Source organism: Schistocerca serialis, chromosome 8, assembly GCF_023864345.2.
Source record: "Schistocerca serialis cubense isolate TAMUIC-IGC-003099 chromosome 8, iqSchSeri2.2, whole genome shotgun sequence".
In the NCBI taxonomy this organism is placed as follows: domain Eukaryota; kingdom Metazoa; phylum Arthropoda; class Insecta; order Orthoptera; family Acrididae; genus Schistocerca; species Schistocerca serialis.
Window position 1 is genome coordinate 39464248 of NC_064645.1, and position 27718 is coordinate 39491965.

General features: G+C 38.3%; 1 protein-coding gene across 1 annotated transcript in view; it reads left to right on the plus strand.

The window, feature by feature from the left end:
* Window positions 1-27718, plus strand: part of LOC126416750 (Down syndrome cell adhesion molecule-like protein Dscam2) — an 859584-nt gene that overhangs the window by 804962 nt on the left and 26904 nt on the right. The window contains exon 35 of the mRNA XM_050084589.1: window positions 20002-20062. Coding sequence (XP_049940546.1) covers window positions 20002-20062 — 61 coding nt within the window. The remainder of the gene's footprint in view (window positions 1-20001; window positions 20063-27718) is intronic.

A 27718-nucleotide genomic window follows, 5' to 3' on the forward strand; every position in this document is an offset into this window, starting at 1 on the left:
CGTCATTACTGGCCAGATTCTGATTGTCATCGTTAGTCAACTCCGCGGTGCTTCCCGTTGCCGTGCGCGCGTCGGAAGGTCCCGACCGCTCGGTCATATTCTGTTGATAGGGGGCCCGGTTAGCTGCCGCGGCAGCGTACGACACTTGCATGCTAACAACTTGTCCTGGGACAGCCGCCTCGTTAGTCGGTAACTGAGGAACACGCCTTCTACTGCACTCACTTCTGACGTGCCCTGGGGCGTTACATAACGCACAAGTCCGTGGCTGCCCATCATAAATTATGAGAGCGCGATGGCCACAAATATTCAAGTAAGATGGGATATGTCGTAAGAGCTCAATCTTAATCTGTCTAACTCCATTCAAAACCGGAAACATGTATTGCTCCGACCATTTTTCTGCAATATTAGATATAACCCTACCATAGGGCTGAAGAGCAGCATTGATTGCTCCGGCAGGGACCTCGAACGGCAGTTCGAAAACTCTCACTGTTCGAATACCTAGCCCAGCATGGGAAACAAGAACGTCACTAACGGTTCCGTCTGCATGATTAAATTTCATTTTGCCGCCACACTTGTCAACTATCGAGGAGCACAAGTCAGAGGAAATCAATTTCAAAAAGACAGAATTGGAAGCAAAAGAAAGATGAACGCCAATAATTTCGTCTCCCGTGATCTTAACTGTTTCTGAAAGCCACCTTTTGATCTCAAAGGCCTTTGGTCTTTTACAGGTCCAATCAAAAGCGAATCTAACCGTATCTCTTCTTTCACAGTTAATTTCGTTCATTTTGTCATTTTATATCACTGAAAGATGCAAAGTAAACAAGGAGCTCTACTGACCTTCGTAACAGCCACACAGCCGCTGTTTACGCCAGCCCTCCTAGCGCTGCCGCCACACGTCCGTCCGGCTCGGCGGCCGAGCAGCGAATGCCGTTAGGATTGACATTCTGTCATGCTGACCACTCAGCTATCAGGGGTGGACAATTGTTTGATGAAAACTTGGAACCAAAATACAGGAATTACAAGGCATGAATAAAATGTAAGATATAGAACTGTAAGGCAAATGGTGATTTCATCTGGAAAGTTTTGTAGAAGTTGTGACAGTTTGCTTTTTTTCCCTTTTGATTTATTTATGTACTTGTGCAAACTATGAATTTTCACTTTGTAACTATAGATTTTGCGTGGAAGTGTGAAAAAGTTTTTAAAAAAGTCAGATTTTTCAATTTTTACCTTGTTGTTGTTGTTGTTGTTATGGTGGTGGTGGTTTTCATTCCAACTCTCCACACTAGTCTATCATGGGTAAGAGTAACTGCTGCAACCTACATCCATTTGAAACTGATTAGTATAATCAAGCCTCGATCCCCCTCTACAGGTGCGTACCACAAATTTCTTTTTCACTCAGTTTGATTCAGTACCTGCTCATTAACAATTCAATCTACCAATCTTAACTTCAGCAATCTTCTGCAGGTCACATTTCAAAATCTTCTGTTCTCTTCTTGTATGTATTGTCCATGTTTCACTTCTATGTGAGACTGCCCTCCAGACTAAACCTCGATAAAATACTTCCTAACATTTAAATTTGTGTTAGATGTTAACAAAGTCCTCTTTTCAGAATGCTTGTCATGTTATATCCAGACTGCATTTTAAATCCTCTCTGTTTCAAGCAGCATCAGTTACTTTGCTGCACAAGTAGCAGAACTCATCTACTAATATTACTACTTTGATAATCTAATTCCCTTGGCATCACCTCACATTCCATTACCTTTGTTCTACTTTTGTAGATATTCATCTTATTATCTCTTCTCAAAACACTACCCATTCCATTCATCTGCTCTTCCAAGTCCTTTGTCATCTCTACTTCATTTGTGGCATTAACGACAATATTATGAAAAGGCTGTATTGCTACTTACCATATAGTGGAGATGTTGGCTCGCAGACAGCTCAGCTAAAAGCCTGCTAAACAAGTAAGCCTTTGGACAAAATGCGTTCTTCTGAATTAGACTGCATACTCACACACATCCACATGATTACAACTCACCCGCACATGGTCACTGTCTCTGACTACCAAGGTCACATTGTGAGGCAACAGCGCATGATGGGAGGAGCAGTCTAGGTAGTGGGGGTAAGGAGGAGGCTGAGACGGGGAGGAAGAGGAAAGCAAAGTAGATGTGGGAGACAATAAGGTGCTGCTTGTGGGAGCACGCAGGGATGTGGTGGAGAGAGGGTAGGGCAGCTAGGTACAGTTGGGAGGTTAGATGGAGGGCAGCAGGAGGGGTAGAAAAAAGTGGAAAAGCACAAGAGTAAACAGACTGTGAGTCTTTTGGTGGAACAGAAGGTTGTACAGTACTGAAGTGGGAACAGGGAAGGGGATAGGTGGGCGATGGACAGTGACTGACGAAGGTCGAGGCCAGGAGGATTATGGGAATGTAGAATATATTACAAGAAGAGTTCCTGTCTATGCAGTTCAAAAAAGCTGGTGTTGATAGGAAGGATCAAGAGGGCACAGACTGTGAAGCAGTCCTTTACTGCTCCCACCGCCCTCTGCCTGACCCGACTGCAAGTAGCTGCCTTACCCTCTCCCCATCTTGTTCCTGTCTGCTCCCACAAGCAGCACTTTACTGTCCCTCACCCCTATCCAGCTGTCCCTCCCCCTACCCACCCCATCCTCCTCCTTACCACCACCACCCGAACTTCTTCCCCCATTATGCGCAGTTGCTCACAGTCTGGCCTCAGCAGCCAAAGACAGTGGTCGTGTGTGTGCGAGTTGTACTTGCGTGGAATTATGCATCTGTGTTTTTTATTTCAGAAGAAAGCCTTTTGGCCAAAAGCTCATTTGCTTAGCAGTCTTTCTGTTGTGCCTGTCTGCTACTCAACATCTTCACTATATGTTTAGTAGTTCTTCATAATATTATCATTACTCCATCATGGATTTGTCATATATTGCATTTTTAGATGTACTCTTCCTCTCAATTAAATCTGATGATGTCTCTTTTATCCAGAGATTTCTCTTAGACCTTGTCTTTTTTCTGTTTGATCCTCTGCTGCCTTTACTGTTTCATCTCTCAAAGCTACCCATCTCCATAATATTGTATTAATGTCTCTTGTTTCAGTCAGTCATTGCCTAATACTCCCTGTGATCATCTTGATGGCTTTTGGTTCTTTCAGTTTATTCAGGCCCTCTCTCCTTAATTTTATACCTGTTGGCTTATTACTTTAAAATTATTCAATTTCCATGTTCACATCATTCAGTATTAAACTGAAGAAGTGTTAGTCGAAATTCTTGTGTCGTCATGTTGTCACCGCGGGCTTGTACTGTGGGAAGTAAGGAGAGGATGTTGTTTGGTAGCTGGTATTGTCTGCTACAGCACAAACTGCACCCATGTGTTAACAGGGTTCTCTATTCATAAGAACAAGAAGTTACTTAACTTAAGATAGTCCAGGTGTTGTGGTACAAGCTGTTCTGTAATAGTCCATGTTATTCTCACTGTGAAGTACACGTCCCACTTCGTACACTACTCTAGTTGCTGGGGACTGACTGGCACTGAGCTAACTGCAACTGCGACTCCCACTGTGCTACAACTGATGTCTCGACTTGGCGACTCAGTGGATGAGTGACCGGGCCCTCCAATCTAAATATTGGCGGTCAAGAGGACGTTGGTGGCGCATTTCTTGCAAATTTGTGTTTGGCCTCTCTCCAGATAGGCTCACTTGCTCCAATACCTACTATCGATCTTTTTGCAACCTCTTTGCCAATAAGAGTGCTGCTGACAGCTTACGCCAGCACACTAATAATTTTTTTTCTTTTTTTACATTGCGTCATTTTTCTTCAAAGACTTATAGAAATTACAGTAGTTGGTTGTTCATCACTTGTCATTTCTCAATAATTTAATTGTTATCATTTCTTCTGTTATTGTCACAAGAAAAGACGTTACTTATTTTCGTATTGGATTTGTTGTATCACTGATGTATGGATTACTGCATTTGTTATTATATAAAAGGAAAATTAATTTTTGAAAGATAAAGTATGCAATGGAATATATGTACATAACATACCAATGATACAATTGTATGTAACATTCAAAAAATGTATTTTGGTATGTACATGAGATGGATACATTGCAGGTGCTAAGTATTTAAATCAAAATACAGTTTGTTCTTGATGGTTCAAGAAGTAGTTCAGTGTACTCTTTTCAACAAAAACAATAATAAATGGTTCTCAGCAGTTCCTTCACGCCACTCCCTTTCATTATAAAAGCTACTATTTCCTTGAAAGACACTAGGAGGTAACATCTATCAAACCTTAAGATAACATTTGAAAGTTTGTAATATCTCGGACATTTAAATGCAATTGCTAATCAAATGTTACCACCTAAGTTTTTGATTTATTGCTTCCATTTTTCTCTTTAATTTTAATAAAGTTGAGAAGACAGTGTCTTACTTACTAGCATGAGAGTTTATGAACACTACAAAGGTCTATTGACAGGGAATATCTTGTGTGACCACTTCAAAAATCAATACCACCCTGGAATATCTGCTAGGAATTTGATAATATTATAAACCCACAACAATTCAGGCAAGGAATAAATAAGATCTTCAGAAGATCTATTAATTTATAAAGATGTTTTATGTTATTTGCATCTAATCCTACTTCATTATTTTGCTCAAATAGTTGGAGCTGAACAGCTCCTTAAGCTCCCATTGTGCTGGCGGTGTATTTTTTACTTGACAAATGTTTTGAACTGTAACAATTATACTTTATGGGTTAATCATTGTGCCTATTGAGTAAGTGAGCATAAATATCCACATTGCTATAAAGAAACTGAAGTATTGTCCATGAACTTTCAGATGTACACTCATGATGGCTGATGCTTAAAGTCTAAATCTTCATTGTAAATTGAACAAACTCCTAATGTGCTAAATAACTTCCAAAAGCCAGAATGTCTTGTAAATATATAGTGACAAATCTTTCTGCACTGGCCTCACTTCATTTGTATACTGTGTACAACAGCAGTATACTTTTTCTTCCATTTGCCAATGCCATCATGTTTCCTCTTCAGCACAGTTGTATCAATGAAAGCACAAAGAGTGCCAGGAGAGAACTCTCCAAGTCTTTTCAGAAAGTGGTCTGGTGATAGGTAATGTTTCATAGAGTATGGAATTGCAACTTCTGTTTGTAATGTTTGAAGATGTCCGTCTTCTTCTAAAGGAGATTTCTTCTGGTACCAGGAACATGATTTGATTTTGTAGCCTGTTCATTTGAAACATACGACAGGCACTTTGTTTGGATGTGTGGTTATTAGTATGCAAGTCCATAAGCTGGTCTTTCACAGTCTTTATATCCAGATGAAAGTTGCCTTCAACCATGTCCAACGATTTGTCCAGAAAAAACTGATGATTAGGGTCACTATTTTTGGGAGAAGGACAAAATTATCTTCATTTTATTCCTGAAAGAAACTTCACACTTTGCTCTTTTTCATGCAAGAAAGATAGTGCTGTTCATCTGTTGCTGTTATGTTGGAAGTAGGTGAAGACCTATTTTTACAGTTTGCCCAATCTCATCTAGGCTAGTCAAAGTATATTTTACCTTACTTCTATTTTCTGAATAGTGCACACATAATTGTGTTCATGACTTGGAAAATCAGCTGTAATCATTCAGCAACTGCTGTGTCACCATTGATCCACATGAAAAAAAATAACTGTCTTTGGTGGTGGCTGTTGTGACAGTGCCACGACATTTAACAGTGCCGCCACGACAGTACGCGCAAACGGCGATAGAGGCGCTCCGCAACTCGGCTGAGCGCGGGAGCGCCACCTAGCTACGAACGGCGCCGGCCGCATGTCATGGCATGGCAGTCGAATAAGAGATACTGAGTTGTTATCATGTAACGAGCTATTGTTCCTAAGTGAGTGTGTTTGAATATCCACGCAATTATTGGTGATTAAAGGTTATAACAGTGGCAGTGATTGGTCATGACCTTATTCAATCTTACATGCATGGGCAGCAATCATCTTCTTATTTATACATCGTTTCTGATGATTTCATGAATTGTTCTTGATGTTTTCCTCTTGAGATGAATGCCATTCTCATCCTTCCTTTTCACACTTGCTTTACAAAATGTTTTGTAAGCTTTTTACGTTGTGCTTCCATTCTTTCAGACCCAACACAGCATACAAATAAAACTCAACAAACTTGTCTTTTCTTCAAAATGACTAATGCACAGGCACCAAAGGGCAAGAATAAGTTGCTAGGCTACTTGAAAATGAGTTGGGTCCAGTAGTGGGAGGTAGTGGAAGTGAGATAGGGAGCAGAAGCCAAACAAAACAGTCCCACCTGCAGGTTTGATGAGCAACTTGGAATACATAGACTGAAAGCATATAGAAAACAGTACTTTCCAGCTTATTACTTTGAAGCAAGGTTTCTCCAAAATTGTGTACCAGACAAAGAAAATCAATAGAAACAAAATAATGGGGAGCTTAGTTTTGCTTAATTTGTATTACTAAGTGACTAACACAGTTCCTCTCGCAGGTTGCCTGTCTAACAGCTTCCAGCAGCAACAGAAATTTCATTTTCAGTATTTCATATAAGTATTGCCCTAATTTAAAAATTTAAAGTGCTGTCATAATCTGTGAATTAAGAGGTATAATCTTATGTTATAGGTTTATCAAAATAAGACAAGTATTGCAGTAATAAGCCGTGAGGCAGCGTATCTTACAGCGCACAAATTACGCACACTATACGCATCCAATATTTGAGAATGAGAACATTTTGTGACGTCCTTCACACTTTACGCATAATTTCAAACCTTTTTGAAACTTTTTCTCAGTGAGAACCACCATGAAAGGAAAATGTATATCACTAACTATGTTTTTGCTGTTCATGCAGTCAAACTTCAGCATTAGGCATGGCATTTTAATTTATTATTTCCTTACTACTAGCTCTATTTGCAACAATCCTTGCAGACAGTATCCATATAATACAGGATGTAACTGCAAAATTACATCATTCTACAACACATGGTTCAGGAGTTATGACAATGTGACATCGTAAACATTGAGATGTGTGAAAAATTAGATTTTGATTAGAGTGGAACACAAAATAACCCAGACTATAATCTTTCAGTGTTTCATAATGAAAGCACTTAGTGACTTCCATCAAACTTTAAATGTAATTTCAAACTTTTTCCCGTGAACATGTTCAACATCAACTAATTCAAGGTGGCGAAGTTGAAATTCACATAAAGAAGCAGATTTTCAGAACTTCTACAACACAGTTCATTCAACCCCATTCCAGTGACTATTTGGCTGGGCTGTTAGGGCTCAAAAGGAAAGATAATTAACAATGAAAAAGGGAGTTTGGTGGTCATAGACAGAGAAAGTAAAATTTACAAAGACAAGGTATGGAAGGGACATGTTATACGAGAATGAGGAAGCAAAATAGAGGTAAAACAAAGATCGGGGAAATGCTGGAGACCCAATTATCTTCTGTGGAGTTTGAAAGCGTTGTTGTAATCCAAATGTTCTCAGTGGGGGGACAGTTGCCTAGATCTATGCACTCATGCCACAAGGCCACTCTCCAATTTCTGCCCTTCCATAACTTTGATTTCCATTGTCACTTTGAGGAGTGTTAGTGTTTTAGTTATGATATTCAACTTAATGTTTTCTGACAGATCATCATAAGTACTCTGAAGTGTATAAATAGCCACTCAGTGTCATTAAAAGTTATTGAAACTCTGAAAATGAGTAATTCACCAGGCACAGACAAAACTCCTGTTAAATCTTATGTTAAGAGCACTGCAGTATAGTCGCTCATTATTATTACACTATTGTTTGTTTCTAAAATAATTCTAAGTGAGCAGAAAATAATCTGAGCCCCTCCCATGTGTTGTTGTTGTTGTGGTCTTCAGTCCTGAGACTGGTTTGATGGAGCTCTCCATGCTACTCTATCCTGTGCAAGCTTCTTCATCTCCCAGTACCTACTGCAACCTACATCCTTCTGAATCTGCTTAGTGTATTCATCTCTTGGTCTCCCCCTATGATTTTTACCTTCCACGCTGCCCTCCAATACTAAATTGGTGATCCCTTGATGCCTCAGAACATGTCCTACCAACCGATCCCTTCTTCTGGTCAAGTTGTGCCACAAACTTCTCTTCTCCCCAATCCTATTCAATACTTCCTCATTAGTTATGTGATCTAATCTTCAGCATTCTTCTGTAGCACCACATTTCAAAAGCTTCTATTCTCTTCTTGTCCAAACTATTTACCGTCCATGTTTCCACTTCCATACATGACTACACTCCATACGAATACTTTCAGAAATAACTTCCTGACACTTAAATCTATACTCGATGTTAACAAATTTCTCTTCTTCAGAAACGCTTTCCTTGCCATTGCCAGTCTACATTTTATATCCTCTCTACTTCATCCATCATCAGTTATTTTGCTCCCCAAATAGCAAAACTCCTTTACTACTTTAAGTGTCTCATGTCCTAATCTAATACCCTCAGCATCACCCGACTTAACTCAACTACATTCCATTATCCTCGTTTTGCTTTTGTTGATGTTCATCTTATATCCTCCCTTGAAGACACCATCCATTCCGTTCAACTGCTCTTCCAAGTCCTTTGCTGTCTCTGACAGAATTACAATGTCATGGGCGAACCTCAAAGTTTTTTTTTCTTCTCCATGGATTTTAATACCTACTCCAAATTTTTCTTTTGTTTCCTTTACTGCTTGCTCAATATAGAGATTGAATAACATTGGGGAGAGGCTACAACCCTGTCTTACTCCCTTCCCAACCACTGCTTCCCTTTCATGTCCCTCAACTCTTATAACTGCCATCTGGTTTCTGTACAAGTTGTAAATAGCCTTTCGCTTCCTGTATTTTACCCCTGCCACCTTTAGAATTTGAAAGAGAGTATTCCAGTCAACATTGTCAAAAGCTTTCTCTAAGTCTACAAATGCTAGAAACGTAGGTTTGTCTTTCCTTAATCTTTCTTCTAAGATAAGTCGTAAGGTCAGTATTGCCTCACGTGTTCCAGTATTTCTACGGAATCCAAACTGATCTTCCCCTAGGTCGGCTTCTACTAGTTTTTCCATTCGTCTGTAAAGAATTCGTGTTAGTACTTTGCAGCTGTGGCTTATTAAACTGATTGTTCGGTAATTTTCACATCTGTCAACACCTGCTTTCTTTGGGATCGGAATTATTATATTCTTCTTGAAGTCTGAGGGTATTTCGCCTGTTTCATACATCTTGCTCACCAGATGGTAGAGTTTTGTCAGGACTGGCTCTCCCAAGGCCGTCAGTAGCTCCAATGGAATGTTGTCTACTCCGGGGGCCTTGTTTCGACTCAGGTCCTTCAGTGCTCTGTCAAACTCTTCACGCAGTATCGTATCTCCCATTTCATCTTCATCTACATCCTCTTCCATTTCCATAATATTGTCCTCAAGTGCATCACCCTTGTATAGACCCTCTATATACTCCTTCCACCTTTCTGCTTTCCCTTCTTTGCTTAGAACTGGGTTTCCATCTGAGCTCTTGATGTTCATACATGTGGTTCTCTTATCTCCAAAGGTCTCTTTAATTTTCCTGTAGGCAGTATCTATCTAACCCCTAGTGAGATAAGCCTCTACATCCTTACATTTGTCCTCTAGCCATCCCTGCTTAGCCATTTTGCACTTCCTGTCGATCTCATTTTTGAGACGTTTGTATTCCTTTTTGCCTGCTTCATTTACTGCATTTTTATATTTTCTCCTTTCATCAATTAAATTCAATATTTCTTCTGTTACCCAAGGATTTCTACTAACCCTCTTCTTTTTACCTACTTGATCGTCTGCTGCCTTCACTACTTCATCCCTCAGAGCTACCCATTCTTCTTCTACTGTATTTCTTTCCCCCATTCCTTTCAATTGTTCCCTTATGCTCTCCCTGAAACTCTGTACAACCTCTGGTTCTTTCAGTTTATCCAGGTCCCATCTCCTTAAATTCCCACCTTTTTGCAGTTTCTTCAGTTTTAATCTACAGGTCATAATCAATAGATTGTGGTCAGAGTCCACATCTGCCCCTGGAAATGTCTTACAATTTAAAACCTGGTTCCTAAATCTCTGTCTTATCATTATATAATCTATCTGATACCTTTTAGTATCTCCAGGGTTCTTCCATGTATACAACCTTCTTTCATGATTCTTAAACCAAGTGTTAGCTATGATTAAGTTGTGCTCTGTGCAAAATTCTATCAGGCGGCTTCCTCTTTCATTTCTTAGCCCCAATCCATATTCACCTACTACGTTTCCTTCTCTCCCTTTTCCTACACTCGAATTCCAGTCACCCATGACTATTAAATTTTTGTCTCCCTTCACAATCTGAATAATTTCTTTTATTTCATCATACATTTCTTCAATTTCTTCGTCATCTGCAGAGCTAGTTGGCATATAAACTTGTACTACTGTAGTAGGTGTGCGCTTCGTATCTATCTTGGCCACAATAATGCATTCACTATGCTGTTTGTAGTAGCTTACCCGCATTCCTATTTTCCTATTCATTATTAAACCTACTCCTGCATTACCCCTATTTGATTTTGTGTTTATAACCCTGTAGTCACCTGACCAGAAGTCTTGTTCCTCCTGCCACCGAACTTCACTAATTCCCACTATATCTAACTTTAACCTATCCATTTCCCTTTTTAAATTTTCTAACTTACCTGCCCGATTAAGGGATCTGACATTCCATGCTCCGATCCGTAGAACGCCAGTGTTCTTTCTCCTGATAACGACATCCTCTTGAGTAGTCCCCGCCCGGAGATCCGAATGGGGGACTATTTTACCTCCGGAATATTTTACCCAAGAGGATGCCATCATCATTTAATCATACAGGAAAGCTGCATGCCCTCGAGAAAAATTACGGCCGTAGTTTCCCCTTGCTTTCAGCCGTTCGCAGTACCAGCACAGCAAGGCCGTTTTGGTTATTGTTACAAGGCCAGATCATTCAATCATCCAGACTGTTGCCCTTGCAACTACTGAAAAGGCTGCTGCCCCTCTTCAGGAACCACACGTTTGTCTGGCCTCTCAACAGATACCCCTCTGTTGTGGTTGTACCTACGGTACGGCTATCTGTATCGCTGAGACACGCAAGCCTCCCCACCAACGGCAAGGTCCATGGTTCATGGGGGGCCCTCCCATGTATGAATACTTAAAAGAATAGACACAAAATTGTATTCCAATGTTACCAATAGTTATCTGTTGCAGTACTTTAGAAAATTTCCTAAAGTGGAATAAAATAACTTTTTTAGAGAAAATTTTTTTCTTTAGATGTGAAATTGATTTAGGAAGCACCGGTTGTGAGAAGTATAGCTTTCTTCAGTCAGAGTATCTTGCTAATTGTGGGTGCAAGTGAAGAGGTGGCTTCTGTTTTCTCAGATTTCTGAACAACATTGAACACCATACAAAATTATTTCATTGACAATAAAGTTGTTATCATAATCGGACTTTCTCAGAAATACAGTTAACTCAAAGAAATCTCATTGAGTTTAATTCACTACATTATTCTAGGTCGTGAAACATAGTTGTATGCCCCATAGAACTGACATAAGTCTACTTGAGTTCCTGATATATATACGGGGTTGTGTGCTACACTGTCAGTTTATTTACCAATAGTACTGTTTATAGGAACTATCATAACAAAACAATTGTAAACCATTTCAGCATGAGCCATAAAAATTTGCACTTGTCATAATATGTGGAAGCTGATCTTGCAAGTTAATAACTATAAGGAAGAAAGACATCCCATAGAGTTGATTACAAAATAAGTCACAGCATATGCAATGAATACACAAAATCACTTACAGGGAGAGGCAATGAAATATTTCAATTTTTTGTGTATTTGATGCTTTTAATGCTCAATGTGCCATTTCCAGTTTCTGGAATACCTGAGGTGACATGAGATTTTTTTTATTTTGAAGGTTTTTAATGAAGACTTATCTGTTACCGAGATGCAGGTGTTGCTGTTTCTAGATACTTTAGTCTTTTAAATTCGTAAATGTACTTAATATTGTCAGTATATACAAGTATTTCTGTTACGTTCAGAAACTCATCATAGCAAATATGCTTTCGTGCAGAAAGTTGATGTGGCTGCTTTCATAGTTTTTATTCCCTGTCGGAAATTATACACCAGTGCCACTAATCAGTCCATCATTAAGGAAATAGTATTATTATTATCTTTAATGACATTAGTACTATTACAATGTCTCCCTTTCATAACTTGCTAGATGTTGAGGTAAAGAGGGAAATCACTGGGGCCTCAGTTGAATATGGCTTGTGATTGTAGGGAGTTATTTGTTGATATGATGGAATCTAGTATTGATGTGGGAATAACTCACTACATACTAAATAGAAGATATACTCAGTTGTGAACATGTTTGTAAAAAAGATAAAAAATTGTTGAGTTCTTGAGGTAACATGCATACGTGCGCACACGCGCGCGCGCACACACACACACACACACACACACACACACACACACACACACACACATAAAAGATAAAAAATTGTTGAGTCCTTGGACAAAACCCTCCTTCAGAGGTAACATGCATACGTGCGCGCACGCGCGCGCACTCACACACACACACACACACACACACACACACACACACACACACACACACACGGAAAGCAGGTTGGTAACAAAGAGTATTCAGTTTTCTTCAGTTTGAGCAGAACATGGTCAAGCAAACACTACAAGACAATAAATTACCAAGGTAATGAAATCTTAGTGGTTTTGTGGTGCTGATGTCAGTAGTATACTGTGACAAGTTTACAACTTAATTGTTGACATTGTACTGCAAAGCATAAGTTATTTTTAGTTGAGGATTTCAAAATCAGGTATTTATGCCAAGCATAATCTTAATGTGCTGGATGCACTATGTTTCATATGAGCAAATGCCTAAGAAATTGTCGTACAAAATTATTAACACTCATGGGATTTCCTAAACGGTAAAATTGTTGCCATATTTTTGATCAGAATTTTTTTCCATGCAAATTGCAATCTAGCAGAACTTGTGAGCCCTTCCCATGTTGATTTATTCATCCTAAATTCTGGACTTATGATATCACTAGTATTTGTGTACCTGTTGCCAATGCCTTTGTCCTAAATATCACAGTGTCTTTTGTCCTGTACATTTCATTCAAAATAGTATCTAGAGATTCTATTTAAATCCTTCCTTTCCATATGACAATATTAACTGCAATCTTTTGAGCTCTGTTTCATCAGTCAAGGCTCTTTTGGAATTGAACTGCTGTCATAAGGTCCCTTTTTTATTTTATCCTTTCTAGTTTTTAAAGGCATGACCAGAGGAACTTAATGTCAAGTTTATGGATGCAACTGTTGATGTGTGCAGACAGTGTCACATTTTCTAAAACATACTGTCATGCAGACTGACGTCAGCAGTTTAAATAACTGTCTCAGAACTTAACCTTGTCTTTACATTGTTCATGTGTCACACAATGAAGTAAAGGACATTTTTCTGTGCTTTTTATTCACTGAAACTGTATAAACCTTGTTTGCTGGTGATGTTTGAGCTCTCATCTTGACAACCAGAGTTCCAGAATTAACATATACAATTAATCAATACTGATACCAAAAAAGGAAAAACATACAACTTTAGGAAGGGTATAAATAATTGCAAAAGTGGTGAGTAGTGAAATAAATAAGTGTAAATATTTCTTCTTTTCTTTCTGGTTGCTCATTTTGTGAAACTGTTTTACTTCAGTGTATGAATAGAAAAGAACTTTCCCATCAGTTGTGCCAGAATATTTTCTTTATGTGTTCATTTTGACGTCATACACTACAGTAACATAAAAATATATTTTGTTTTCATTGTGATGATCTGACTGCAGTTTTGTAAGTGTACATGTATTAATGTCATTGATGTCTTTGTTACAGGGACATAAATTTCTTTATTTTGTTACATGTATGCTGTTGTATTTATATGTTTTTTATTCATTACAAATGTTCTAGTGTTTCTATAGTTTCACTTTTTAATGCCTGAGTTAGGAAGTGAACATTACAGTTATAATACTCACACAGAACTTTACATTATAAATTGTGTTCTAACCTATAAATTAGATTAAGCCAATTCTAATCACAGTTGTCTTATTTATTGAATTCTCTCTCGATATAGTCCTCAAACATGAGGAGAAAAACCGTGACATTTGTCAGAATCTTGAGTAAGTGTTTATAGTGCTTTTGTTGTCAGCTGTATTTTTACTGGCATTTATTCCCCCTGTTTATCATTCCAGATCATAAATACTAAATGTGAAAAAAAGTGACCAGTTCTGTCTGATGGCTTTTCCTAGATAGCGTAATGCATGATAATTTGCTTGCTCAGTATAGACATAAAACATTTCTTTGTTCCTTCCTTCTCTATGTAATTTTGTTTTAACTCGTAGTTGAAGTGCCATGCGTATGAGTTTGCCTTTCAGTTGATACACAGCACAAGAAGACAGCAAAACACGATTTACTAAGTGTTCAATAAATATCAGCGTAACTCAAATTTATTAGGGGCTTCACACTGATTAAAAAAAATTAAAGACAACTTTCATCTTGTTCCCCATATCCTTCACTTATGATGGTAGTCTGTCTGTCTTCGTGGAGAGAACCAAGTCAGTTCAGTTTACATGTTATTAATATAGAATTTCGGTTCAGTGAATGAGACATACTATACATGGACACCATAGAACGATCTGGCATGAAAAGAGGTAATGTAGGAAAATAATATTCATTTTTGTAATGTTGTAAGTAGCTTTAGCAATTCACTGAACTGAGACAACAGTGCTTAATCCAAGATGTGTTTCTGTAGACTGTGTTTTGCTGTCTTATTTTGCTGGCTGTCACCTCTTATGTGTTTCATTTTAGTATTGTTTGCCCTGCTGAGGTCCTAAAAGTATTGAAAGAACTGTTATTATACCATTACCTAGATTACTTCGAACTAATCTGATTTATGCTGCTGATTTTTCCTTTTCGTATTTGTAACTAACTGGGTAAGACAGCAAACTAGCATAAAGGCTAAATAATGAAACAGAAGCACAGTCATACAAAGAGTGTACCCATGTTGGTATAATGCCATTTCGTGCTCCACAGGGAGAAAGGACAGAGCTATTAGGATGCTGAAGAGTGAGGAAGAATTTATGAAATAAGACACGCAAAAATAAAAATACATTCTGGAAGGATTTCCATCTTACTAACATAAATGATACCTTCAGCTTCAGACTTATATGTACTGCTGTTGTAAGAGAGCATTCCTGCATTATTGGAGCTCTCTTCAGAGTTTGCCACATGGTGTTCTGTAAGGACTTAAGCTAAACTTTCAGGTTCTCTTGCACTCTTATTTCAACTCTGTTGAAAATGGGCATGAAGTAACTGCATAGAGAAAGAGCCCAGCTGCTAAGAGCCTCACCTTGCTATGATGTCATTTTCTGAACATGTGTTTGTTTTTGTCTCTGTTATACAAGTGTAAACAGTTGTAAATGTATTGTGCATTGACTGTACAGGCCATGCAGCACACCACAGTGGCAAGGACAGTTTCAGGAAGTTATCCCCTTCTCCTGGTCTGGCTATACACATACTAACAGCATATTACAGCAATAGACAATATCCATAGGAGACTCCAAGTGAGAAATGTGTGCTTGGAGGGAGGGATGGTCTAAAAGTTTCAGAAATATCCCCTCCACAATATTAATTATGAAACTTCTTGGCAGATTAAAAATTTGTGCTAGACCGAGACTCAAACTTGGAACCTTCACCTTTTGCGGGCAAGTGCTCTACCGACTGAGCTACCCAAGCATGAACCATGACCTGTTCTCACAGGTTTACTACCACTAGAACCTCATCTCATACCGACCAAACTTCACATAAATTCTCCTGTGTAACTTGCAAGACTAGCACTCATGGAAGAAAGGATATTGCAGAGATATGGCTTAACCACAGCCTGGGGGATGTTTCAAGAATGAAATTTTCATTCTGCAGTGGAGTGTGCTCTGATATGAAACTTCCTGGCAGATTAAAACTGTATGCCAGATTGAGACTCAAACTCAGGACATAGAGAAAATGGTTATTTCCCCAGTTATTGTATAATCGGGTACACATTTTTGCTGATCCAGGTGGCTGGAAAGCAACCACCCAAAACAAAAGTAAGTCTGTGGAATTAAAAGCAAATTCAACATTGTTAGCATCCTTTCAACCCAGATGTTACCGATAGGACAGTGGTTCCATTTCAGTAAGAATTAACACTATTCCACCAATATGGAGAGGGACTAACTGTGGGTAATTGCATGCTGCATTGTTATGGTGTTAAACCATATCTGTAAATAACAATAATATAATAATGTAGCCTTTTAATAATGTGTGATAATATTTACAAGTACACAAATTACAAAAGTCTTTATTCCTGTAGTTTGTCAAGGGACTTGCACTCTGTCATGGCAGAGGCACATATGCATAAAATGCTCTCATTGAAGAAGTGATATCTGAAAAAAATGAGAGATTTTAATCAAAAGAGGCTAACATAAAATATCTGCTAAGACTAGGCACTATGCACTGTGCTTTCTAAATACTATAAGTGATACATGTGAACTGATAGACAGGAAAGAATATTGAGGTTGAAAAGAAAAGTACTGTAGAAAGCAATCTTTTAAATTGTGCAAACAATAAGAATATAAATAATATACAAAATAACTATTGGATATTTCAGTTATTAAATTTAAGACAATGTTAGCACCTTGTAACACAAACTAGAGAAGAACTGACAACAGGGAATTAATTGCTAACAGCAAATGAAAAACTGTCTACAAACAACTGTTGAAGAATATGGCACACGAAGAACTGTCTACGAATATAGTGAGATTTGCAATCTAAAAATAGTTACTCAAAAGAGGGAGGAAAAGAAATTTGACTGTCATCTATGAAAAATTTAAGTTTCAACCTTAAAAACTCACTAAGATCATGCCAAATATTTCTGTGGATTAAAATTAAATAAATAGTGCAGTGAGTCTTACAAATTCTAATTACTCAAAAAGGCAATAACACTACTGCAATGTAAAGCATAAATATGAAAGAACTTTATTGATCACCCATATAAAAATACAGGTTGTTTCAACATCTTTTTGTCAACCATCTTGTGGTGGTAGATCACATCATGCGGAACAACTTTTGTTAGAGACAAAATTTTATCTGACATTTTGCAGTGGTGCTAAGCGTCTTTTAATATTCCCTGACCCTAGGACAACGAGATATCACTGAACTAGCAGCATCTACTAACAAGGTGTGATGTATACTATTGACCCCTGTAAGTTGATAGAATGATTGTCAACAATAAAGCCTTTAGAATGCTTGTCTCTAACAAAAATGGAGAAAGAGATTTTAGAAGTGAATCAGGAACTTTAATTTTGTTAGGCCTATCCCCTTTTATATGGAGCAGAAGACTGGATTATAAGCAACACACAAGGCATTTGCATGTCACAGGGCTCCTACACCCTGCTGCTTCTCAGGGGCATAACTAAAATAAAAAGACAGCTAACATCACTGGGAAGCATTTGTGAACTTTTTGTCTCTAATAAAAGTTGATCCCCATGACATAATCAATCACCCCTAGATGTTTGGTACAAAGACTTTGAAACATCCTGTATGTTAACTGCCACATTTATATCTGTTGTTTTATTTTCAGAAACTTTGTTAGTTTTGGGCTCTATAAATTAAAAACATACTTATGACACAAATGTATTATTATGAGTTCCGTCTGTCACAACACTTACAGAATAATTTTTGGCCATTTCACCATAAACTTATTCTGATACTAATAACTGTTTTCCAACTTTCCTCAACTCTTTCAACTGAAGGCTGAAAATATTTGAAATTTTGCCGGTTATATATTTCAAAAGCTGCTGCATACATTGATCTCAAAGTACACTAACATAGCTTCATGGATGTAGCATTATTAAAAAATAAATTGTATTATTCCTGATTAGTCAGTTCATTGGCATTTTGTTTCTTGTAGAATTATTGAAACATTGTCAGGGAAAGCGGTTCCTTGTTTTTGTATAATAAAAAAAGTCTTTAATAGTTATGGCAGAAATTCTGAGGCTTTATAATTACGAATTTGAAAGAAAATTCAATAATGCTAAACAGTAGTTTCTTCTAATACACAACATATGAGGGGGGACCCAAAAATAACCGGAATTTCTTTCTAGAAAGCATATACTTTATTGTTTTCAAATACAACCTCAATCTCCTTCAAAGTTCTCTCTATTAGCTTTAATACACTTGTCCAAACGTTCATTCCAGTGTTCGAAGCACCTTTTAAATTTGTCCTCTTTGATACCTGCTAGCACTTCCATGACATTGTGTTTTATGTCTTCCACATCCGCAAAATGCTTCCCTCTCAAGTCTCTTTTCATCCTTGGGAATAGCAAGAAGTCCGAGGGTGCTAAATCCGGCGAATAGGGCGCGTGGGTCAAGATAGTCGTCCTTGTTGAGGCCAAAAAATGGCATACGCTGAGAGCCCTGTGCGCAAGAGCATTGTCGTGATGCAGGAACCACACGCCAGAATCCCACAAAGCCAGACGTTTTCGCGACAAACTACTGCGAAGCCGTTTCATAACCTCCAAATAGAATTGTTGGTATACTGTCTGGTTTTCAGGGACAAATTCAGAGTGTCGAGCTTTTTTTTTGGTTGAGGTGAGCCAAGTGACTTCCATTGTGATGACTGTTGTTTACTTTCTGGATCGTACCCATAGCACCATGACTCATCACCTGTAATGATTTTGTTGAAAAAATGTGGATCTCATTTCGAGACAGGCTTGAACGTGACGATCCCTTTGATCTCCAGTAAGAAGCTTTGGCACGAATTTTGCTGCCACTCTTCACATGCCCAAATCGATGGTCAAGATGCGCTGAATTGAGCTCCAGGACAACACGGACAAGTTCTCAAGTTGGTCGATTGTCCTGCATTGATCTTCACTGATGAGACCACAGATTTTGTCGATGTTGTCTTCGCTTCGAGCAGTTGAAGGTCGACCGGAACGGGGCTGATCTTCAACCACCATTTCTCCCTTTTTAAACTGAGAAAATCATTCATACACTTGTGTTTTACTAAGAACATGGTCTTTGTAAGTGTCTCAATCATCCCAACAGTTTCTGCTGCGTTCTTGCTGAGCAAGAAACAAAACTTCACTGCCGCACGTTGTGTGTAAGAACTAGTCATTTCCTCGTGTCACGTCTGCACTGTACGCACACTCAAAGAACTGCCAAAGAAACCACACTTCTCACTGTTGGGTGATGCTGTTTAGCAGAATGACTCAACAGAGCTCCTACTACAACCCTCAGGTGGCGCAACCTGCTACTACAAGTACACGATGTGCAGTATTATGATTCTGGTTACTTTTGGGTCCCCCCTCGTATCTCACTTTCTTTAGTTATGCATTACAGAAAATCGTATCCATCCTCAAATGTTTATATTGTTGCAGTTTTATACTATCTTGCTCATTATCTGTTGTCAAAGTTCAGAACTCATTGATTAAATTCCCATAAAAATTGTTCTGAAGTGTTTTTTGTTGACAGTTGTTTTTGGTAATCCATCATGATACAATTGAAAACAAGTTAAGACTAAGTGGCTTATATTATTTCTCTTACTCAAGCAGTGTATTCAGTTACTGCGATGGTCTAATATGAGTATTTATTCTTTCTAATGACATTGGCTTGATTATAAAATATGTTGGGGGAAAAAGAATGAAAATGAAAAAATCAATGAATGAGAAAAAGGAGCAATCTGGTTATTCCGTATGTTCTCCTGAGTTCTTAAGAATGATGTCTTAAGGGAATCAATTACATATTCTTGCAGTACTCCTTGTCAATGGCAGCTTTAGTCCCAGACATTGTTTGTGAAACTTTTATGTTTTTTTTCTGGATCTTGTAGCAGGGGTTACAATACGACAGGAGCTGTATTTTTATTTTGTTTTCAGTCAGTGTAAGAGCCCACAACAAGGACATGACCACTGAGGAAATGAGAAAGCTGATTGAGAGGTCAGTAATTTGACTTCTAAGCTTATTCTCACATGAGAAATGACACTTAATTATTTTTTCCAGTACTTCTTGGTAATATAAGACACAGAATTTTGTTTATGAAAACAATCAGTTTCCAAATTAAGAGAAACTGTATCACTAACAGAAATATTTAAAGTAATCGTTTCTCAAATTATATGGCAAACACCTACTGCACTCTAAATCTCTATTACTTTAAAAGTTACATATTATTATTTTTCTGTCAACACAAGACAAATTAATTTACTTGTGGAACACATTTGTTCAAGTAACCCTCTGTGTTTGAAGATAATTTTAAAATCCCTTTTTAAAATCCAGATTAAAGAATATTATTTTTGTTTAGTGTAATTGAATCAATTCATATTCACCCTCACCAATGAACGAACTCCCTAATAAATTATGTTGTCAATCTGTGATCATGGCACTGCATGTTAATCAAAAGAAACTAGCAGCCACATATTATACCAAGAGTCTTAATGGTAGATGATTAGTTAATTGGCATTTCCTCATATTTTTAGGTCAAGTGTGACATTATTTCAGTCATTTTATGTCCTGGAAAAACTTCTGCACATATATGCACTGCTGTTTGTAAGACCCATATACTCAATTTAAAGATGAAAATGAACTTAAAGAACTACAGAATATGAAACTTATATATTTTGGTAGGAACAACTGAAGTTGAGATAAGCCCATTGAGGAGTAGAAAATGAAATAAAGAATAGCAATTATAAAAACTAATTTAAATTTTGCAACAATGCAAATGATAACCGAGAATAAGGAAATGTGAAATAAGTGAGAAATGAAACTGAACCATATTGAACAACGAGAGGGAATATAATTTTCCCTATAGATTATTGGACTGAATGGTGCATCAGGTGAAGAGCTCTGTGAGCCTGTTGTACAGATATAAAAGTGAAAAATAATATACTGCTGGTAAAACAAAACTTAACCAGTACAGAGTTTTTGAGGTACTGCTATAAATGAAGTCTTCTGTTCACAATATTTACCCATCACATTATGAAAAATCTATAGGAACACATAATTTATGCTCTTACCAGTTTTTTCTGCTATTTCAATAAAAATGGGAATCGAAATGTGAGTAAATCTCTGTTGCATGTGAGACTTCATACTGGATTGTTCTAACTGCATAATAGACATCAAATATAGCCCTTTTATTTGACAACTTCATTATCAAATCAGACATTTGTCTTGGGTCACTTGGTCATAGAGGAAGACAGTAATCTTAAAATGTGCCTGAAAAAAATTGGTGTGTTCCTGTTACTCAGTTGATGGTTTGTGCATAATTGCTGCGAGGATGTATGTGTGTGTGTGTGGGAGGGGGGGGGGGGGGGCAGAGTACTGTTAGTATAGTGGTATAGGCTGTTACGGTTTTAAGGTTATTTATATTACAGAAAGCTAGAAAGGAAGTTTCATTTAGATTTTACTCAACAGCAGAATGTGTGTAATAAATGTCTTACATTGTGTTCCATTTTGTAGCTTGTGCATGCTCAGAGGAGTACTTGGTATTTAATAGGCATGCTTTTTGTGTGGTATTCCTTAATAACTTTAAAACATGCAAATGTTTTGAAATTTCAGTAGGGAGGCCAGTTTGGTTACATTAATTTTCAGAAAAATTTGTGCAGAGAGCGCATTGCACTTATTTTACAAAGAAACAGAGTGCTTCCTTGTAATTTATCAATTTCACATCAATTATCTTTTTGATACAGTTGTATGTATTTTAACACATTTCTTTGTGTAATATGTGGTTGCTGTTGCAGTAGTTACTACCCTTTCCTTTTATGTAACTTATGTGTTGCTTGTTGTAAGTGTGCCTGCATTATTATAACACCATTTACCTCTTTTTACATCAACCTTCTCTTCTTTCATGGAATGTTCAACAAATCAGAAAACCGTAAGTTGTAGATTGTTACATACTTAGTACTAAATAGCTTTTCATAAAATAAATAATGATGCTTGCTTCTGTTTTCTAAATTGTTTTGTTGAGAGTAGCTTTCAGGCAGCTTAGGATATAATGCTCAGAGGTGTGATTGAACACCATAATTTCACATTTATTACTTGCTCTCTGCAACTTCCGTTTTGGAATGAAAACCATATGTTTATTTGATACCAAGTGCTTTATGACACTTGGAGAGTTAAACTTTTTAGTGGTTTGTCTTAGCATCTTAGGAACAACACCTATTATTCAGATTAAATGAACTGCCTGTTACTTTTAAAATAAAATTAGTCTTTCTTATAAACCAACAGAAACTAAAGCATTGTAAACAAGTCCTTTTCTCATGACATAGAATGCGCACAACAAGGAACCCAATAACTCAAAATTTTGGAAGTGTAATATGTTGCCTGACTTTTCTTCAAATGTGCAGTGTTGAAATTTTAACAATATACCCCTCTGTGCTGCACAGCGCCTCTCTTGTAGTGTCTGGCACTGCAGTTTGATGAGCATCTACATTAAGTTATTGTTTCTCAGGTTATTTTTTATGTCCTGTGCATCTTATAGCTGACTTGAAATTTTTTTAATGGTCACACTACAGCTTCTCTATCTGTTATTGCTTATCAGGCTTTTAACAACTTTCATTTCTGCATTATTTCTTTTCCAGTTTGAATTTTCAGCAACAGCTTATGACAGCTTCTGTTGGCACAATAGTCCTTACCCAATATTTTTCTAAGCAATAGTTTAACTGAGCTTTAGTATTAAGGTTGATTATAAACTCTGAGCCTTGAACAGTATTCTACTTCCATTTTAAGTGTTGTGTATTAAGGTCCTTATGTTGTTATTGTTTAGTATGGTCACTCGGCTTTTTCCCTTGGTTTACAATTTTTAAAAATTGCTGTCATAATCGAGTTTTATTTTAGCTGACTCAGTCACTTAGATCACTGGTGAATTTCTGGTTCCCAGAATGCATATTTTGTATTATTGCTGCCACATATGGTAGTTGCATTTATATTTAAAAAAAAAAGCCACATTTTCATCTTTCAGGGAATGTGTTATATTCATTCTGGCTTACATTTATGAGAACTTGCTGTCATATACTCTGTGTCAATAAGTGTGCATATGTGTAAGTGCACACACACACACACACACACACACACACACACACACACACACACACACACACACACACAAAACTCTTTACTTGTATGATGTTAAACTTATGGATGAATTATTTTACAAATGGTGTCAGGTTACAAAATACATTTAGCACCTTAACAGTTTTAAATTCCCCCTTTCTGTATGCTGAACTGTTTTAATCTACTTGGATATTACTAATAAAAGAGATATGCCTATGTCTACAACTTCTAGTTTGAGTAGGACTTAAGATCAAGGATATACATTGATTACAATGCATTTTTTATGTAAACAGCAAAACTATAGTTGTATATGGAACAATAGAAATTATATTTCTCAATCACTGTGTCAGAAAATGGGAATCTGATATTTGTAAGTTAATTATAAAGGAGATTTGTTTGTCAACTAATAACCCAACATTGATGGTAAAAAAATGTATTGATGCACGAGTTAAATTAGTGCTTCTATTGGCAATGAAAATGTGGTCTACAATTTATTCGCCACTCACCACATAGAGGAGTGTTGAACTACACACACAGGCACATTTAAAAGAAGGTTTAGTTGTTTCTGGCTATCAGATACACAGGCACATTTAACAGAAGATTTAATTGTTTCTAGCTATCAGATAAAGTTTTTCATATGTCAGCTTTTGTGGCTATTTTGGGTACAGAAGGGGCTGGGAGGGGGTGGGATTGCAGGACAGGGTTGGGGGAAGATCCTGTACCTGCTGCTCGTGGAAGTGCGCAGGGATTTGGTAGGTACAAGACAATGGTCAGCTAGGTGCAGCATCAGGAGTCCTATGCTGTGTGAGGAGGGGGGGGTTTGGCAGAGGAGGGAAACAGGGAATTAGGAAGGACTATACAGACAAGCTTTGTGGATAGATGGTGTGTGTGAGGCTGGGGTGGGAGCAGATAAAGGCATGGCTACTAGCAAAGGTTGCAGCCAGGGGGAATAAGGGAACAGAGGATATGTTGCAGGGAAAATTCCTACTTGCACGGTTCTTAAAAGATGATATTTGTGGGAAAGATCCAGGTGATATGTGATGTGAAGCAGTCATTGAAGCAAACTACATTGCACTGCATGGCCCGCTCAGATACTGGTGGTGGTGGTGGTGGTGGTGTGTGTGTGTGTGTGTGTGTGTGTGTGTGTGTGTGTGTGTGTGTGTGTGTGTGTGTTTTGACCATAGGGGCACTCAGGAACTAGGTTATCAGCATCCTTACACATTTTAGAAGGAACAAATCTGGATTAAATCACTAAAATTGTTGCACACATCGAGAATGAAACCTACAAAATGACACTTGTGCACTTACTCCCACATCACTCACACAGTCACTGTATCAAACATACCTTAAGACAACGGAGAAAATGCAGGTGCCCTATAGTCTTGGGAAAAATATTGGACAATTCATGAAACTGTAAAACACTAATTCATTTAAACAGAAGCTGTTGCACTTTTGGTTCAAAAGAGAGTGGATAAATGATAACAAGCAAAGGTTAGTAGAGATTCTTGCATTTGTGAAAAGATCTATGCACGAAGCATACAACAATTACCACTGTCATACCTCAGCAAAATATCTGTCAAAGAATCCAAGAAAATTCTGGTCCTATGTAATATCACTAAGCGGATCTAAGGCTTCCATTCAGTCACTTATGGACCAGTCTTGGGTGTCAGTTGAACATTCACACAGGAGAATCATACAAACATATTACTGTTTGACCATCCTTCATATTCCTATCTGGATGACATAGTAATAAGCATCCTTGGATTAGAGAAACAGCTGACAGAGTTGGCAACAAAGAAATCACCAGGTTTGGACGGAATCCCAATTCAGTTTTTCAAGGATTGCATTTTTCAGGAATCTCTTGCCCAGCACAAAGTCCCAACTGACTAGAGATAAGTGCAGGTGACTCCTGTACATAAGGATGGCAAAAGAATGGACCTGCAAAATTACATACCAATATCCCTAAGATTGATTTGCTGTAGAATCCTTGAACACATTCTCAGTTTCTTGAGACCAAGAATTTTATGTCCACAAATTAGTGGTTTTAGAAAGCATCACTCATGTGAAACTCAGCTTGCCCTTTTCTCATATGATATACTGTGAACTATGGATGAAGGCAACAGGCATAGTCCATTTTCGTAGATTTCTGGAAAGTGTTTGACATGGTGCTCCACTGGAAACTGTTGAAGAAGGTACTAGCATACGGAATAGGTTCACAGGCATACGAGTGGCTCGAAGACTTCTTAAGTTACAGAACCTAGTATGTTGTCCTCGGTATTGATTGTTCGTCTGAGACAAGGGCACAGTCAGGAAAAACCTAGAGAAGTGTGATAGAACTGCTATTAATCTCTATATACATAAATGATTTAGTGGCAGACAGGGGAGGCAGCAATCTGCAGTTGTTTGCTGATGATGATGTTGTGATGTACGCAAAGGTGTCAAAGTTGAGTGACTGTAGAAGGATACAGGATGGCCTAGACTAAATTTCTAGTTGGTGTGATGAATGGCAGCTATTTCTAAAAGTAGAAAAATGTAAATTAATGTGGATGTTCAGATACAGCATGCGTAGTGTGGCTCTCACGACCTTAAAGGCTGTGAGGTTGTCTGCTGTTGGGCAGTACTCAAACTGCTGAGGAGCATCACACCTGTCCCAGATTGCTGAGTGGCACTCACCGGTCCACCAAGGTACAATTTTCCTCCTAAGATGACCTAAAGACTTTGCGATTTATAAGTCAGTGGCATGATGGGTAACTCAAGTTACATTGTCCACCCTTTCCTGGACAGTATTGTTGTGTTCAAACACAGTCAGGAGGCTGCAAAGCATCCACTTAGCCCTGCTGACCTCCATTTTGATGGCTTCTATTCAGGTAACACTCTATCCAGTAGGTGAATCCTCAGTGGGAAGTGGTCACTGGAATGAAAGTCATCAATTGCTTTCCACTGGGCAGAGTCTGCAAGAATGGGAGAGCAGAAGGAAAGGTTGATGGAGGAGGACAATTCTGTAGCAGCAATAAAATGAGTGGGACTTTCATATTGAGGATGCACAGCTCCTGAGACATTATGAGGTTCTCCAAGACTCAACCCCAAGGGCAAGTATTGTGTGAGCCCTGTAATTCATTTTGTGCACTGAAATCACTCAGTAGGAGAAATGGTTAGGGGAGTTGTTTAATAAGGTCTGTGAGAGCCTCAGAGCCTATTGCATTCTGTGGAGGTAAATACTTGAAGTTCAGTGGCTAATGCTTGTAGGTTAGTAATCAAGGAGAGAAAACACAAGTGGTGCATGTTATTGACAAACACAGCATCCACTCCCTTGGCTCTTTCCCTAGTTAGGTAGTCCTTTTGGTGGAAGGTATAGCCCTGTAGCACAGGATCATCAGTGGCTTTAAAATGTGTTTCTTGTAAACACAAGCACAGGGGTTGTGTGTGTATCAGGGGTTTCAGCTCCTCCACATGGGTCCTGAACCAATTAATATTCTGCTGTAATATGGAATCCATCCATCATGGGGGTAGCAATTTTATCCTATCTTTCTGCCAGGGACAGCAGCCCATAATGGGTGGAGACTCAGTAATGGATGGAGGCTCAGTCTTGAGGCAAGATGATTGTCCCAGTCCAACATCAGGGTCCATTAGCTCTACAGAAGAATCATGAGAGACGTCAGAGAGGATGACATCAACGTCATTGGACTGTTTACTTTCTGACTCCATCAGTAGTGGACACTTAGGCCTTTGATTTTCTGCCCTTGGGAGCCACAACTGTTGGTGTGGGAGTGGCAGCACTGGATGAGTACCAGGCTGAATTCTGGAGGGGCAGGAAGCTCTGCAACATCGGCAACCAGACCTGTTCTAAAGTGCTGGGGGAAGATACAGGCATCGAAATAACTGCAACTTGACAAGTGCACCGACAAACACACGTACAAGTGCTGATACTAGTAATCTCCCTTTGTGTAGCAGCAATGGATTTCTGCACTAGCTGTTTTAAGAACTGAAGCAAAGGAGTTAATGAATGTTGGGGGCAGCATGGCTTTATACATCTTTTTGACCTCACCACATGGGATGCTTTTCATAGTCTTAAGCTCTTCCATCTTCTGTTCTTCAAAATATACATTAGTCCTGATTCCAGACTGGGTGAGTCCCAGAGCAATTCACACACTGCAAGGGAGATGAACACGTGACTCCTTCATGGACGGCATTACCAAATTTGCCACAAGTGGCTTATCCCTTACACCCAAGAGTAGTATGCCCAAAGCACTGGCATTTGAAACAGCACATTGAGTTAGGGATATAAGGCCACTTGCTAAGGTGAAGGAAACCAGCCTTCAGAAGTTTTGTGTTACTGAACGTGAGGAGAAAGGAGTCAGATTTTACAAGACACCCGTCCACCCTCTTTGTTATGTTTTGGATGTTGGCTAAACCTTCTGGAGCCCACTTATCTTTCAGTTCCACCTTGGGAATGTCTACCAGATCCCTGTAATCACAACACCTTTGCTGTGTAGGTCAGTATTAATGGCATATTCCCCAAGGCATTGAGCTTTCTGTAGGTTCTTTGCT